Raw genomic sequence first — 17,137 nt, forward strand, 5'->3', positions numbered from 1 at the left:
TGAAAGGGTGCTCATATGGGATGCTGGCTGTGTCACAGGTGGCGGCTTAACCCACTGTGCCACAATGCCAGCCCCGGGAGATGGATTTTTAGGTTTAGAAGATGCAGTGGAAGCTGCAGAAGAGACGTAGTTTGCATCTGAATGATGCCTTGAAGAGATTCTGTCTGTAGCCGTGCAAAGGCCACTGGTCCAGCCCTGGAGGACACTCGGGCGCTCCCCACAACTCTAACGTGGGGACGGTTTGCAAACACCTGGGTGAGGTAGTGCAGGGGCCTGAGGAGTCAGGGAGAGTTCCAGAAAGACTTCCTGGGGGGGCTGTGGCCATTGGGAAAGGGACACCCTCAGTGAACAGCGACGTGCAGGCAGCCAGGAGGGGCCACAAACCCCACTCGCCTCCCTCCCATCCTGCAGTCTCCTGCCAGTGCCGCCTGTGGGAGAAACTCACTCAGGAACCCACTGCACCCTTCTCTGGTGTCTGCAGGCAGCGTGCCCATGCTGCTTCTCACAGGGACCAAAAGACACAGCAACCAATGCAGAATCCCAGAGGTCCTGGGGGCACCATGAACAGCAACCACGAGCAGAGAGGGTGGGGGGACTGGGCTGGGCAGGGTTTTACTTTCCCTTTCACGCCTTTCTGTAATGCTGGAAATTCAGAAACGTGTAGGCGTTAGTCCTATAGGATCCTGAATTCTCTGTGGGGGCTGCATTCCCAGAGCCACAGGGGCTGCCTGCAATCACAGGGGGTTCTCACCCCTAGAGCCACTCTGCTCGCCTATACTCGATACAGTTTATCGAGATGAGCAATAGCTACTAATAAGATACAGCGGTGACAACTGTAGGCTGTAGTGAAAGTGATTATGTGGGTGTGGTTCTCATCTCTCCTGGAGATGTGGGAGGGGCTACTTAAAAGCAGCATCATGCCCCCTCTTAGGCAGCCTCACTGCTGTGTGCTCCAGGGCTGCTACTCGGGGAACTACGGCACAGACTGTGACAGTGGATCTGCTATCTGCAGTAGGTGCAGGGTGTGACTACTGGGCAGGCAGCATATACAGCGTGGATACGCGGATACAGTGGCCCCAAGTCCCTGGCCACCTGTCTTCAGGCCACCCTGGTCCCTTTATGCCCAGACCACCACACCACTGAATGGCGCCCTCTCCCCGGCTGCAGGCAGGCTGGGTTGTGGCAGGCATAAGCCGAAGTAGAAGCTGGAGGTCTTGGGGTGCAGGAGGATGATGTGGGCCTGTGTGTGGGACAGAGGTGAGGTCAAGGTGATGACCAGCATCGAGGAAGAGAATGCTGAGCCTAAAGAGCATGTCCAGAGACTTCGTGGCTTTTAATGTTACAAGAAGCAAGAAGGAAGAATCTCTTCATTGGCTCAACAGGTACTTCTGGAGTATCTTACGTTCTGGGGATGTAGCAGAGACAGGCAGTGAACAAGCGAAGAATATGAAACCAGGACCATGAAATAAAATACGTCAAGGTCAGCAGGCTAGAGCACTGGGCATGCTGTTTGAGTTGGTGGGCAGAGTCAAGCAGGGCATCTGAGATAAAGTGGTGTTTGTGTGGAGAGGGAGAAACACAGGCAGACAGCGAGGGGCACGGGGAGTGAGAGGATTTCCCTGAACTGTAGAAGACTGGTGTTTTCAGGCTTATAGGATGTACCGAGCACAGGGCGAGGAGACTAAAGAGAATCTAGAACCAGACACATCGTGGTTAAACTGTGCAAAATCCCAGGATGGAGCAAAGACCAGTATTCCCCAAAAGGCACCAGGCCCATGTGGTTTTACAGGTAAGGTCAGGCAAAGTCACGCAGCATCTGAACGAGACAACTTACAGCCTATAAGGCCTTTTTCTCTGCTTGATTATGTAGAAATAGGGAAGGAATTGCCATGGAGGGAAATAAGGTATGAGGTTCCACCACTGTGAGTTTTTTCTTTCCTTGCTGTCTTCATTTTTTTTTTTTAAGATCTGTTTCATTTATTTGAAAGGCAGAGTTACAGAGAAAGAGAGGGAGAGGTCTTCCATCCGCTGGTTCACTCCCCAAATGGTTGCAACGGCCAGGGCTGGGAGCCAGGAGCTTCTTCCAGGTCTCTCCCTTGTGTGTAGGGGTCCAAGCACTCGGGCCATCTTCTGCTGCTTCCCCACGTGCATTAGCAGGGAGCTGGATTGGAAGTGGAGCAGCTGGGACTTGAACCAGCGCCCATATGGGATGCCCATGCTGCAGGCAGGCAGCAGCTGGACCTCCTACGCCACAACGCTGGCCCCTGCCATGTGCATTTTGAAGAGCACCATCTGGCTTCATTCAGCTCCCCTCCCTAGCCATGGGGTAAATGCCAGATCTGGCGCTCAGGCAGTTTTTTGGCTAATCAGGCAGAGCAGCTCCCTGCCGGCTAGTTCACTCACTCAGTCACTCAGTGCACATTTATTAAGCCCCTCCTGTATTCTGGGCACCACACCATGGAGGACAGGTGGGAGTCCTGATCTAGCCCGGGGTAGGAGATGGGCTGGGATGGGAATGTGTCTCCAGGAAGTCAAGTTTGAGTTGGCATCTGAAGGCTGGATGGTGCTAGGGACACGGAGGTGGGTACTGCACTGAGCCAGGCAGATCTGGTTGGGAGCTTCCTGGCTTGCTTCCTCGACACTTGTTCTAACTCCTCCGGTGACCAGCTTCTCCACCTGTTTGGGGTGAATTCCTCACTTCTACTGAATTCCTTTCAAGCAGGCCCTGTTCCCTTTAAGTCTGCCAATAGTTCTTATGTTGTACAATCGGGCATTTGCTGGTGTTTGGTGCTGGAGCTGTGTTCAGTTGAGCACATGGAAAGACATCATTTCTCCTGGTGAACGTAATTTTATTGGAGGAGTAAATAAAATGTCAAATTGATAAGTTGGAAGGTAATCAGTCCTTAGAAATAAACTTAAGTGGGATATGGCAGTAGGACATCAGAGGCCCTGTTAACAGATTAGGGGTGAGGCTAGGCAGGGTCCTCCCCCTCGAATGAGTAAAATCTGAATAAAGCCTGAAGAAACCAGGGGAGCCACGTGAGTTCTGGGGAAGAGCAAGTGCAAAGGCCCCGAGGCAGGGCCTGGCATGTTTGGAGAAGCCAGCGTGGCTGGAGTACTGTAAGCCGTGGGGAGAGAGATACAAGGAGAGGTTGGGCACCGAGTGACGGTTTCGGTCCTGTGGCACACTGAGGACTGTGGAGAGAACAGGGGCTTTCTTATCTGGAGGAAATGTGAGCTCTGGAAGTTTTTGAGCCAACAAAGCCCCCAGCTGACCTGTGCAGATCTGTCTCTTGGAACAGGGAGCGGGTTCCACCCTGCTGCCCACGCGGCCCAGGCTGCCACCGGAGGGCTTTGAGTGTTGCCAACAAGTAAGCCTGCCACCACCCTCATCCTCAGCGCAAGTCTCCCAATGGTTTGGCTCCTCGCCGCAGGGGCAGCTGTGTGCGCAACACCCACCTGCTGCTCAGCCAGAGGCCCCAGACCCCCACCCCCGCCCCCGCATGCAGAAAGCCCGCGAAGGGGTCTGCCTGGAAATTCTGCCCCTACAGCACAAGGCGCCTCTCCTCCCAGTGCCGGGACCGGCCGAGAAGCCGGCGCGAGAAGGAGCCACCGAAGTGTGGCTTACAGGACTCAGCGGGGCGCCCAGCCCCTGTGGGCTGGCCCTGGGCTCCGTGGGCATTAAGCCCCCGTGCACACGACGGAAGCACTTCAGAAAGGTGCCCGCCACCCCAGACACGCGTCCATGGTTTGGGGTGGGATCCGCAAAGCTCCCCAGACCGCCCCGGGGCGCGGTGGCAGCGCTGCCGGAGCGCACCGTCTGCACGGTCACCGCCAGATACCGTAATTCCCCAAGACTCCGATTCGGGCGCCTAGCGGCCTTACCGCGCCAGGGCTGGAGAGCGGCACGCAGGTCCGACCCCGCTCTGGGGCTGGGGCCCGGGCCGCCCGCGGCGCGCGGGTCCCGCAAAGTGCAGGGCCCGCAGCTCCGGGGCTCACAGCGCGCGGGCCGCGCTCCGCCCGGAGCGGCCGGGGGCGGGGCCCGGGCGGGGCGGGGCGCGTGACGCGCGGCGCTGGCCAATGGGGCGCGCGCCCGGGGCCGAGCCTCCTGCGAGCCTTCGCGGCGCCCGCGGCGTCACGTGAGCTGCCCGGAGTGAGCGCCGAGAGCGCGGCGGGCGGGCGAGTGCTCGGCCGCAGCGACCCGCGGGCCAGCGGGCGAGCGAGCGAGCGCAGGACCCGCGGCTCGGCCCGCGGCCGCCGCCGGATCCGGACCCGGGCCGCCGCCCCCAGCGCAGCCCAGCTCCTGGGGCCGCAGGACCGCCGGGGCCTGGCCGCCGGCCGGGCGTGCGCCGAGTTCAGGTGGGAGAAACGCGGCTGGGGGTGGCCGAGGGGCGGCCGGGACGCGGGGAGGGCGCTGGCCGGGCTCGGGGCGCGCGGCCTTGCGCCGGCGCCGCTGTCCGAGGCTCTGCGCTGGCGCCCGGGAAAGTGTCGGACCCGTGGGGTGAACCCGCGGGACAGGGGTCGGAGGGGTCCGTGGGGGGTAGACCCTAGTAGGCCCCCGTCACCTGCCCCGCTCAGGTCCGCGCGGCAGCCTGGACGCCCGGCCGCGCGTGTCCGTGGCGCTCCTTGCGGGCCGGCGCTCCCATATGGCGGGCGCTCGGCCGGGCCTGGCGGAGGAGCGCGCGGAGGACGCGCTGGCCGGCCCGGGTGGGGGGCGGCGGGCCGCGGTGGGAGGGTTACTGTCGGTCACCGCGGCGGGGGCAGGGGAGAGGGAGGGGGCGCGAGCCCAGGGCGTGGTGCCCGGTGGGCAGCGCTCCAGGGCTCCGCCGAGGGTCCGAACCCGCCCCCTGCGTCCCCACTCCTTCGGGCACCCATGCGGGGCCGCCGTGCGCTCTCGGGACCCTCCGGGAGCCCCGTGGGCCGCCGGCGCCACGCCCCACCCCGCACACGCACTCCCAGGACGGAAACGCGCGCCCCGCACCGCTCGCGGGTCCTGCATTCCGGGCCCCCACGCGCCGAGTCCCCGAGGTCCCAGACGTTCCCCACCGTGGAGTTACCCGTGGGAGCCCCTCTCCTGGAGGGCAGAGGGGATTTCCCCCCCACGGCCTCAGAGGTGACAAAATTCCCCCGGCTTGTCTGCGCCCCCCAAATCTTCCTCCCGCGGACCCGGAGCCCGCGGGGAGCCCCTACCGCCCTACAGGTGCGAAGACACCGCAACTCTGCTACTTTGGGGCCCGCGGGCCACGCAGGAGCAGAGACTCTTATTTTGAAGGGCGGCCCCTGCTGCCACCCCCGTGATCTGCGCGCTGACCCAATGGCAAGCCCTTGGCCGGCGCTCCGCTTGTTATCAATTACATGTTGTTCCTGCAGCCGCTGTGTCCCCGGGAGGATAAACAGCAGGCCTGGCCGGGCCGGGGGAGGGGGCGGAGTCCAGCGGCCGGCCGGGGACGGTGCCCGGAACAGCGCGTCCCCTCCCCCTGCGCGCAGCCTGCGCCTCTGGCCGCGCCACGTGCTGCTGTTTTTAGGGGCCGGAGCGGCTCCAGTCCCCGCGCGCCCTCTCTCCCAGGGCGGGCGCTCCCGTCCGTCCTGGGCTCTCCGTACCTCGGTGTCCCGCCGCGGGGACGCCCACCCCGCAGGAAGACCCTGTGCCTGCCCCGGCTCGCTCAGCGCCTTTCCCTCTCGCTCATTCAGCACACGCTGCCAGGCCCAGTTTTAGACTCTGGAATGCGGCCCGGGACTGGACGGCCCGTACACTCGTATTCTGGTGAGGGGTGGACGGGACGGCGAGTGCACAACAACGCGAGCAGGAGCATCCTAAGGGGTGCTGATGGAAAGACCGTGGGCGGAGCTGGGGTCTGGGAGCCGAGGGCCGCACGGGGGAGGTGTCGGGGCTCAGGGCCCAGGAGCTGGGCACTCAGAGCTGAGCTGCCATTCAGAGCAGGTGCTGGGCTTCCGTGGGGCCACTGGGTTCTTCCTTTGTAGACCTACTGGGGTTTACTTCCTTCTCTCCCTCCCCCACTGTGCTTACTCCCGTTTCTTTTTCTATCATTTTATCCCTGAGTGTATCCGTTTATGTCCTTCAAAAAAAAAAAAAAAGTAACTTCAGGATCATCGGCACAGTTGGCATTCATGGTAACCGTTTAATGTCGCCTTTCGGACTGTCAATCACGTTTCAAGGCAGGCTCTGTAGCAGGGCTGCCATGGGTCCCAGGAGGGCGGGAGTCCCCGATTCCTTAGCAGGGCCAGAACGACCCTGTGTTCTCTGCATGTTAGGAGCCGAATGCTAGTGGCTGGCACCTGCGGGCGCTTGTGGTGTGCCCGACCCGGTGCAAGTCCTTAGCATGTGTCACTCTGGGGATGCACCCAGGACACTGCTGGTGGAACCCTCCCCTCCAGACCAAGCCCCACACACAGAGAGGTTGTGCGACCTGCCTGAAGCCACCCAGCAGAGAGGGAGCACCTGGGGTGGAGTGTTTGCTTGGCCCTTCCCGTGGCCCTTCGTCTTGTCTGGCGATTTCCCGCCTTCCCAGCGTCTCATCTGTTGAATGGCGCCTGTGTCAGAGCACGCTCCCAGTTTTAAACCCTTAGCTGAGTCTTTTTTTCTAAATGAAAAAGTCCTCCTGGCGAAACTGCCCTCTGGGCCCAGCTCTTGCCTTGGTTCCCTGGAGCTCCCTGCAGCTTCGTGGCTGAGTTGAGGATGGAGGTCAAAGGTCCTGCAGTCAGATGGGGAAACTGAGGTTAGGGGAGGGGAGCAAGGTCTTATCCCAGGGCACAAGCTGATGAGGCTGGCCTGTTGGCTCATGGGCAGCGCTGGGGGCCTGGCCCTTGGAGTGGTCCTAGGGACGGCTAGGGGTGGGGGTCGGAGGAGACACCAGGCAACAGGGAACTTGGTTTCAGGTGCAGAATATTCATCCTCATCACCAACCTGGATTAACACACAGCCGACTGTGGCCACTGGGCAGGGACAAAGGTCCAGAGAGGTGGGCCTGCCATAGCCGTGTTTTGTTGACTCTCCTTGAACACTGGAAGCAGCATGGCCTTTGGCTTCCCTGTTTCCTCTCTGCCAGTGTCCTTTGAGCCCCTCCTGGGCACCAGGTGCCTCGCCCGGCACTAGGGACCCGGCAGAGACATGGCGCGCACTGTCTAGCCGGGAGACAGGTGTTCGCTGGAGCTTTGCGAAGCGGTGAGTGTCCCGAGCCCGAGCTGGGAGAGCGCGGCCATGGGGTGAAACAGATCAGCTTCCTCTTTGGCCAAGGGGGTCTCCTCCTCGTGTCCCACTTAGACGGCTGTGGAGCCGGGGGAGGTAGCTAGGTGGGTGCTCTCCATGTGTTGCCACCTGGGTCTCTTTGAAACCTGTCCTTGCCTCTCCCGGGGACAGGAGAGAAGCTCGGCTCCTCCACTGTGCTCCGGCCCCTCTGAGCCACTGCTGCCTCCCCGTCTTCCCTCTGGAGGGCACATACTTTGTGGTCTTTAAGTTTTTGGCCTCCAAACCACGGGTGCTGGCTGCAACACGGGCAATCCAGCTGAATTTGGATCTTAGATAAAAGAAGTTTCTAGTGTAGCTATGTCCCTTCGCAGGCTCATATTAAGAGTAGTACACGTTTTAACATCTGAAATACACATGTAGCTGGCAGCCTGTACTTGTATTTGCCCAATCTGACCCTATAGTGCAGGGGTCAGAGGGCAACTGGCTGTTCTCCCGCCCCACTTCTGTGACTCAACAGGCATGAGTCAGGGGTTAGGGGTCCTCAGGCAGGGACCCCCTGGGCCTTAGCTGATCTGGGGTTCAGGAGCTGACCACTCCCCAGTACGCCTCTCATGCATACATTCACACACACACACACACACACACGTGTATGTTCCTTTCCAGGATCATTCTGGAAAATTGTCTGAAACCAGAAGTGCCCCGCGTTGTGCAATGGGTCTGGAGAGGGCTCTTTTGCAAACAGGTGGTGCAATTTCAGAAAACACTCTCGCAGGCGCAGCTCTCCCCTGGGATGGAGGCAGGCTCCGGGCATCTGGCCATGGGCGGCCGGAGGCAGGCTTGGTGGGGGCCGTGGCTCCACGGCACGTCAGGTGAGCGTGCCACCCTCTGACCAGGCCTCCCTTGTCCCTCCTCCGCAGCCGCCACCGGCACGGCCCGGCCAGCATGGTGGACCACTTGCTTCCAGTGGGCGAGAACTCGGGTGACAGGCTGGCTGGCCGTGGGGCCTACCACATGCTGCCCTCACCCCTCTCGGAAGACGACAGCGACGCCTCTAGCCCCTGCTCCTGTGCCAGCCCGGACTCGCAGGCCCTGTGCTCCTGCTACAGTGGAGGCCTGGGCACTGAGGGCCAGGACAGTATCTTGGACTTCTTGCTGTCCCAAGCCACACTGGGCAGCAGCGGCGGCGGTGGCAGCATCGGGGCCAGCAGTGGCCCTGTGGCCTGGGGGTCGTGGCGCAGGGCACCGGCACCTGGGAAGGGGGAGCACTTCTGCTTCCCCGAGTTTCCCGTGGGTGACCCCGATGACGCCGCCAGGCCCTTCCAGCCCACCCTGGAAGAAATCGAAGAGTTTCTGGAGGAGAACATGGAGCCAGGAGCCAAAGAAACCGCGGAGAGCAGCAGCAAGGACTTGGAGGCCAGTGGGGAGCTCCCCGTCGGGCCACACCGGAGCCACCTCCATTCTGGCTCCGGCGGGAGAGAGCGCTGTCCTCCTCCACCAGGTACTGCCGGTGTGGGCGGCGCCCAGAGCCCAGGCGGGGGGCCGGCGTCCGACGGCCCCATCCCGGTGCTGCTGCAGATCCAACCGGTGCCCGTGAAGCAGGAATCAGGCACAGGGCCGGCCTCCCCGGGCCAGGCCCCGGAGAACGTCAAGGTGGCCCAGCTCCTGGTCAACATCCAGGGACAGACCTTTGCGCTTGTGCCGCAGGTGGTACCCTCTTCCAACCTGAACCTCCCCTCGAAGTTCGTGCGCATAGCCCCCGTGCCCATTGCGGCCAAGCCCATCGGGTCAGGACCTCTGGGGCCCGGCCCTGCTGGCCTCCTCGTGGGTCAGAAGTTCCCCAAGAACCCAGCAGCGGAACTCATCAAAATGCACAAATGTACTTTCCCCGGGTGCAGCAAGATGTACACCAAAAGCAGTCACCTCAAAGCCCACCTGCGCCGGCACACAGGCGAGAAGCCCTTCGCCTGCACCTGGCCGGGCTGTGGCTGGAGGTCAGTATGCTGCGGGGCAGGCCTGGGCGGGCAGCAAGCCCTTGCCCCCAGCTACCAGCTGGGGTCTGTGTCCAAAGCCGTTCTAGCCACCGTTAGGGGAAGCCGATCGGGAAGGGGCGTGAGGGTGCAGCTGGGAGGTCAGGGCCAGAGCTGGCACAGCTGCCCAGGGGCTTCTGTGTCACTTTTGCTGACTCAGGCCGGGAGCCGGCTGGGCTCCGGTTTCCTAACGATCAGGTAAGGCTTGTGGGACCCTGTGCAGCCCGCTGGGGAGGTCTCCCGGTGCAGGGTGAGGGTAGAGGCCTGGCCGCGGCACTCAGGCGACCACTGAGAACGATGGAGAGGCTGTGGGCCAGCACCCACGGGGTAAGTACCGCCGGCCCTCCCGCTTCTGTCCCAGGGCGCTGAGGAACTTGGCCCTGCTCGCTGCTTTGTGGAAGGGGTCCGATTAGAGAGGTCACATCCTGAAGATGCTGCCTCCCCACATGCTGGGGTGAGCTTCCTTTCCCGGGGTCTTTGGGCCGCATGCACCGGGCCTGGCACTCGCTTCCTCCCTGGGGACCCAGTGGTGTGCTGGGGAGACCACAGAGGCCAACCAAGGAGGAGGACCTGGGTGCCTGGCCAAGGTGGCAAATTCCTCTAAGGGCTTTGCTCTACACGAACAGAGAAACCAGCCCTCCGCGGGGGAGGGGCTTGCATGGCTACCTGGCCCTTGGGTGGTCAGTAGCATCCCCGTGGCCCCCGAGGCCACTCACCATCTTTGGTGAGATGCAGGCAGCCTACCATGAGCTCCCATGCCGCTACGGGTGGAATCCGTGGCCTGCCTGGGAGGGCCACAGGTGCCATCAGCACAGCCTTGCTCCCTGCTGCCGTGGCTGCCACTGTATGTGTCGGGATGTGGGTGTGCGTGCGTGAGCCTGCATGCAGGCCTGGAGCCGTGTGTATGTGCGCGCACGCGTGTGCACATCTTGCTTTCGTCCTGTATGAGCCGCGTGACGCCCTGTGCTTGTGCACATTGTGGTTGTGTGTGCATGTGTGCAAGTGTGGGTGTGGGTGTGGCACACAAGCAGCTGCTTGTAGCTTCTGTTTGCTTGGCTGGGCTCTGGTTCTGAGAGGCACTGGAGTGGGCCTGAGGCAGGGGTGCTGGCTGGCCGAGGTGGCACCGGTGAGCTGCTTAGGGAATGCAGGCTGTGACACTGACAATCCCATTCCATGGAGCAGACCAGACAAGGCCTTTTCCCTACGTGAATAAGGGCAGCACTGCCTCGTGCCCGGCCAGACAGGAGAGCCCCCAGCGTCCTGCTGAGCGGCACCCCCTGACCTGTCCTATGGGTGCGGGTGCCAGGCTGCTTGTGAGGCAGGACACAGGAGTGGGTGCACCATGTGGGTGGCGGAGCTGAGACGGACAGAGGGGCCCCAGAGGCATGCCTTGAATGGTGGTGCCTTGAGTGGGGAAGGCAGTGGGCTTAAGCCCACCCCTGTGTCAGCCCCCAGCTCGCCCAGTGCCCCCGGGCATTGCACCTGCCAAGTGTCGGTTCCCTCAGCTGCACCGTGGAAGCCAGCGCTGCGCGGCTCAGGGTCAGTGTGCAGGGTGCTCTGGCACTGGCCTGGCTCCCCGAGGGCAGCGGCCTATCTCGCTGAGGGCGGGCAGGGACCATGTAGGTGTCAGGCAGCTGCTCACCAGGTAGCCTCTCTCCATGGCACCCATCCTGACTCAGCACGGTCTCACCTTTCCAGGTGCTACCCCCCCCCCACCAGCTCCTGCAGTGGGGGCAGGGAGGGCAGGCTGCAGGGGAGACCTTGATCCTTGGTCAAGGCCGCCCACTCTGCCCCCTCCTCCAGCGGGAGGCAGGTCTGCCTTCTTCCCAACTGTCCTGCAGGCCACAGAGCAGACAGGACTCAGCCCAGAGGGTGGCTCTGCCCTCCACACAGTGGCTACAGGAGGGAGTGAGCTCCCCGTGGCAAGAGGGGTACAAGGGAAGAGTTGTGGAGGAGATTCAGCTCTGATGGCGGTGGTCTCCTTGCCCAGGACCCAGTTGGTAGGGGACGAGGCAGGGCGTACCTGGCATGGTGAGGTCACCTCAGTGCCGGCCCAGGGAGCTGGCCCAAGGCCCCCGGAGCACAGCTGGCCTTTATGCAGTCACATCTGGCCGGGCAGTGTCTGGCCAGGAGCCGAGGGCACCTGTTTCCTGGGAGGGCTGTTTCCCAGAGGACACAAGAAAGGCCCAGCGCGAGGATCCTGCACCTATGGGCGTGCATGGCCAGTGCTCTTTCCCGTCCACGTGGCCGTTGTCTGCACCAGCTGGTCCAAGGGTGGGAGACCCTGCAGCTCCAGGCAGCAGGCTGGGGAGGATGGACCCAGCTTTGGGGCAGCTCAGTCTGCACAGGACTGGATAAGCGACGTGGACACCTTAGGTTGACTGACCGGTTACTGTATGCCAGGCATCAGGGTCAGCTCTTAGAGCTGGATTCCCCCCCACCTGATGCCCTCATTGAATGCCTCCAGTGATGGGGAGCTCATCACCTCTGTAAGTGCACTTGACACCCTTAAATTCCTATCCAGACTTCAGACCCCAGGCCCACACAGTCTGCTTGCCTGCCTCTTCCCTTCTCTGAGTGAGAACTACCCCCACCAGCCCCCTCTCTGCTGCTCGGGCTCCCTCTTGCACACGGGCCCTGTGTGTGCCCCCTGTCCCCAAGGCCACCCTCCTCCTGCAGCACCTGGGCCAATGGCTTAGATTTTTGCTTCTGCAACAGCCCCGTCTGTGTCCTGCCCACATCCACGTGCGTTAGCCCCGGGAGCCCTCTCGCAGTGCCGTCTGGTGTGGGCACCGGTGCCCAACTGACAGCAGCAAAACCCAGCTCGTGACAGTCATACCACTTGCCCTGGCAGACACGGCTGGTGTCTGTGAGCTTGAGGTGCACCCCCAGATGGGTGCCTCAGCGCCTCTCCCACCCTGGGCTGTTGGCTTCTCTGGGTGCTGTGTTTCTGGGCTAGGGGAGGAACTCAGAGTAGCAGGTGTGATGCCAGCAGGAGCCCTGGTGCCCGCGGGTGCTGTTCTGAGCCTGCATGGATGTTGCCCCATTCAATTTTCACGGTGGCTCTGTAAGACTGGCACCGGGTGTGGGCCTCGTTTCCTAGTGGAGGAAACTGAGGCACAGCACAGCTGAGCAAGCCCTCCGTGGTCACACAGCAAATAGTGGCAGAACCTGCAGTTCAGCTGGGGCTTCCTGTCACCCCCACTCCCAGCCTCAGCAGCCTCGCCCCGGCCCCCTCTACACACCTGTGGGTGGAGGGTGGCGTGCTTAGCATTGGGAGGACCGCCCGTTCCCTGCGGCATAGCCTGTCTGCACACTGCATGGGGGCTTTCCACATTCCGTGGCCTCTGCTGCTCTTCCCCGTGGCCCTGGTGGGCCGGCGCTGCCCTGGCGAGGTGCCCCTAGGACAAGCCCGCGTGCCCTCCCTCCCCCTGCGCCGGCTGTCCCTTGCCCCGGTGCTCAGCCCCTGCTGCCTGCTGCTGTTGTCCTGGACCCAGGTTCCCCATCCCGTCTGCGGGGCTGGAACGCAGCTCGCCCTAGGCTGGCCTGGCCATCCGGGAAGCGCCCAAGCCTGCCTTCTAGGAAGCTTCCTTGCCTTCCCGTCCGACACAGGTCTGCTTTGTTCTCGCAGCAGAACATCCTGTTCTGGAATGGCCAAGCTGCGCACCACAGAAGGAATCCCTTTTTTCATAGCTATCAGCAGCGAGCGCGGCCATCAACTGCAGTGGACGTGCGAGGCCCAGGGAATGGGGAAGTTACGAGTCTGAGGTCGCAGACCTCAGCATTCAAACCCGATGGCCTGGCTCCCAGCCTCCTTTCTGGAGCCCTGCATTGCTGCTGCCCCTATATATTCAGGCATTTTCTGACCACATCCTCGCAGGAGGCAGAAGCTCCGGGTGTGGCTGGGCAGGTTGTACACTGCGCAAATGTAGGGAGCACCATCCACATCGCAGTCCCTGTGACTGTATGACTTGCCGGTGGGTGGTGGGTGAGTGTCTCAAGGAAGGGGCACCTTCACACGGAGGTGCTGGCGTGACCAGGCGCCCTGCACGTCCCAGCTCTGCAAGTCGGCAGGGTGAACCAGGCCCCGGCCCTGTGCTGAGCTCCAGGCTGGTCGCGAGCTCGTGGCCCCTCAGTCTGGGCTCCTGACTCGCTGCCCTGTGCAGTCTCACAGTCGTGGGCATGCATCCCTTCTGCAGAAGGGGAAACTGAGGCTTCGCTTACTCCTACAGACGATGCCCCTGGTGCAGCGCAGACCCCTGTGTAGGCTGCGGTCTGGGAGGACGTGGTACACGGGGACAAGGCAGGGGCCTTCTGAGAGCTCTCTTCCCAGGGACAGTGCCCTCGGGCGCCAGCACAGGCAGGGGCTCAGGGTGCAGATCAACCTGGTCTGTGGCCTGGCGAGTCTCCCTCGCCACCTGTCCTGCCCGGGATGGCACCGTGACCACAGGGCAGCTGTGGCTCCCTGCCACTGCTTTTAGCCTCCAAGAAGTCCTGGAAGACAGGCGGGATCCCCGGGGTTGTGGCTGGCCGAGGGAGGAAGCTGAGGCCCGGGACGTCTCCACGGTTTGTGCAGGATCATACAGGGCACCCGGTGTGGGTGGGGACAGCCAAGGCCAGGACCGAGAGCAGGGCCCCGCAGGCTGTGTGACTCTGGCCTCTTTGAGCACTTGCCACCGTCTTGCCTGCAGCGCTCATCAGCTTGGGAGCTGTGTGCCCCACTGCAGCTGGGGGCAGCTGGCCCTGGCCCTGGGACACGGGCTGGGGCTCTGGGTGCCAGGGCACAGGAACCCTGTTTCCGCCCCGGTGACACCCAGCGCCCAGCAAGGTGGAGAGGGCCAGGGCATCTGCTCTCACCAGGGCGAGCAGGACCGGGAAGGCTGCAGCAGGGGCTGGGCCGACACCTTTGCTCCGGCCTCCGGCAGCTTCGTGTTGCTAGTGACCCTGATGGGTCAAGGCCTCATCACGCTGGGCCTCAGTGCCCTCAGCTGGCCCACGGGACAGCTGGACTTCACTGTCCACCCTCGAGGATGCACGTTGGAGTGCTGGGCGCCAGGTGCAGAGTCTGCTGTCTGGGAGCAGGACTGTGGCGCCTCCTTGCCCCGTGCGTTTCCTGCTGGGTCCCCCAGCTCACCCCAGGCTGTGGGGTCGAGGCCTCCATCCACAGGGTCAAGGTAGAGCAGCCAGTAGCCCCCTCCCATTGGCTGGGTCATGGGTACCAGGCGGGTACTAACCTGCCTCTCTCCTTGTGGCCAGGGGTCCAGGAACAGGTGTCGGGCCTGATGCTTCTGCGTGCGTGCGTGTGTGTGCAGGAGAGCTGTGTAGGTGTGAATCAGCAATTGTGTATGCACGTGTGTGCGCACCGAGACTGCCCGCCCCCATGACGGCTCTCGGTTCTTCTGGGGGTGCCTGCTCTACCCTCTCTTCCGCTGTAATTACTGAGCACCCAGCAAGGACCCTACACAGGGCTGGTCACGGGGGGAGACGACAGGGACCCAGACAGGCTCATCCTTCCTTGTGGGACAGACGGACAGTCGTTAAAAGTTGGAGCTAACTTAAACCTGCACAGTGGCGAGAACAAGGAAAGAGACACGTGATGCCATGGGAGTCTCGAATGAGATGCAGTGCTGGAGGGCTTTCTGGAAGAAGGGACGTTTCAACTGAGCTCTAAGGAATGGGCAGGAGAGAATGGGAGCGGGAACAGGATGTGCAAGTATCCTGTGGTAAAAGGGACCAAGGATGGTCTGTGTTGGTTGAGCACAGGGAGGAGGCAACGATGTGTGCTGGTGGACAGTGGCCTGGGCAGGCTGGGAGGGGTCTGGCAGCCAGGACAGGGTCAGATGGGCAGAGCCTCAGACCATGAAGCCAGGCCGCCCGGGTGCCTTGATCCAACTCTGACCCTTGTGTGTCCTCTGGGCACCTGCCTGCAGGCCGTCAGGGGAGCCCTCCCCCCATAGAAGGGCATTTTGCAGGCGTGCACTTTGGTTTGGGGGAGTCTTAGGGGACCCAGCTTCCAGGACCAGGGTCCAGGAGTGAGGTGGGCTCGGGTCAGAGGACTCCCTGCCCCCACCTCCCTGCTTGGAGCAAAACGAGAACCCCGGGCCCACTGTGGTTCTTGGGGAGGCCCCTTCCTTCTCCAAGCCCCCCTCCCCCGAGAACGCCCCTCCTCAGATGCCCCTGGGGAACGCTGGTCCAAGGGGGCGGGCAGGCCCGTGGCCTCTGAAGCCCCGGCAGAGTGGCCAGGTAAGTCCTGGGCTCTGGTTGACCAGCTGCCCAGGGAAGGCCCTGCGCCTTGAGCGTGGACCCCCGCGGGGCCGGCAGGAAGCCCTGGCTTTATGCTTCTCAGCTCCTTGGAAGGCGACTTCTCCCAGCAGATCGGAAGTGACTGGATCCCTTAAGAACCGGACAGCCCGCGCTCGCTCCCCGCGCGCTGCGGAGGAGGCTGCGGAGCTGCTGGGTGGGCGCCGGCCGGGCGGGGCCTCGCTGACCGCCCTGTCCCGTAGGTTCTCGCGCTCCGACGAGCTGTCGCGGCACCGGCGCTCGCACTCCGGCGTGAAGCCCTACCAGTGTCCCGTGTGCGAGAAGAAGTTCGCGCGGAGCGACCACCTCTCCAAACACATCAAGGTGCACCGCTTCCCGCGGAGCGGCCGCCCCGTGCGCGCCGTGAACTGAGCGCGCCCCCCGCGGCCTGCCCCGCCCCGGGCCCCAGCCCCGTAGTGGGGTTCTTTTTTTTTTTTTTTTAAAGCAATAATTTATTTCCCTCCGTGAGAGGGCCGTGACAATGTTACCAGCCCCTCTTCCGAAGCCTGGGAGGTGTGAACCCAGCGCCCCGCCACCTGATGCCTTTCCCGGGAGGACCGAGAGCCGAACACCCGCGTCCCTGGGGGCTGGGTCTCCAGCGCGCACGCGGGGCTGGAGGCCGGCTCGGTGCCTTTGTGCCTTCCCCTCGTGGCCGTCGCCGGCTGGAGGCAGAGTTTTTTTGGCGGGGGAGGTGGGGGAGAGGCCTGGCCCTTCTCCCACTGGGCCCTCCGCCTGGGCCGGGGCCAGCCCTGTATTGCTTAGCCAAGAAGAAATGCGCACTTGTGAAATGTTCAGTTCCCAGAGGGAGCCATGCTGGGAAGAAGGAAATGAGCCAGAAGTGCGGGGCTGCACTGGGGTGCCAGGGCCGGCGGCAGTGCCCAGAGTGCCTCGGTCAGCAGGATCGCCGGCGGGGAGGGGCAGGAGAGAGGTCAGAGTGCATGTGCTTGAGTTAAATGTGCGGGACAGACGGACGGACAGCCGGCGCTCTGAGCAGCCTGGCTTGTGTCTTCCTTTGGGGCCCCAGACGAATGCAAACAGCAGCCCTGGGGTCACTGCGGGGAGGAGCGGGGAGCAGGCTGCGTGGGTATAGAAGTAGCTAGCACCTTCAACCCCCCCGGGTTAGAAATGCATTCCTTATCTCGTCTAGAAATTAATATCAAATGAACTAGCTTGCGTTGCCAGGTTTCTGTCACATCCTATGAATGTATGTAAATAAACTGTACATAAGTACATCTACATAAACTATCTTTTAATAACATCAACATTTGTGTACATTTGAAATTTTAAAAATCTATAAAGCTGGTGTACATATGTTACAATTATGTATATTTTCTTTGGTCCTTCGTAAAAATATATTTACTTTGCCAATAAAAAGAAAAAAAAAGAACTCACCGGCGGCTTGTGGATATGGACGTGGGTGTGCTGTGTCCGCGCTCGGCCTGTACCTGCGCGCATGGGGCGACGATTCTGGGAGCTGAGTCCCACGTTCGCGTTTCCAGAGTTCAGGGGACCCTGTGTTGCTCCCCGAGGAATACCGGAGCCCTCTTGGGAACCCAAAGAGCCCAGCCCCAGGCCCGCTGCTGGGGTTCGGCACTCGCATGGT

General features: G+C 62.2%; 1 protein-coding gene across 4 annotated transcripts; it reads left to right on the plus strand.

Moving 5' to 3' along the window:
- The first annotated feature begins 4,261 nt into the window (after positions 1-4,261).
- On the plus strand, positions 4,262-16,919 carry KLF15 (KLF transcription factor 15). Of its 4 annotated transcripts, XM_062200586.1 has the most exons (3): positions 4,262-4,359; positions 8,125-9,198; positions 15,738-16,919. In XM_062200586.1, exons 2-3 carry the CDS (start codon positions 8,150-8,152, stop codon positions 15,904-15,906), a joined length of 1,218 nt encoding a protein of 405 aa, XP_062056570.1. In that variant the 5' UTR covers positions 4,262-4,359; positions 8,125-8,149; the 3' UTR covers positions 15,907-16,919. The 4 variants fall into 4 exon arrangements, with proteins under 4 accessions (XP_062056570.1, XP_062056568.1, XP_062056569.1 ...); XM_062200584.1 differs by having other exon boundaries at positions 8,125-15,830; XM_062200585.1 differs by lacking the exon at positions 4,262-4,359 and adding an exon at positions 5,336-5,764 and having other exon boundaries at positions 8,125-15,830.
- Positions 16,920-17,137: the final 218 nt, after the last annotated feature.

The sequence above is a fragment of the Lepus europaeus genome, chromosome 9 (assembly GCF_033115175.1).
Source record: "Lepus europaeus isolate LE1 chromosome 9, mLepTim1.pri, whole genome shotgun sequence".
Taxonomy (NCBI): domain Eukaryota; kingdom Metazoa; phylum Chordata; class Mammalia; order Lagomorpha; family Leporidae; genus Lepus; species Lepus europaeus.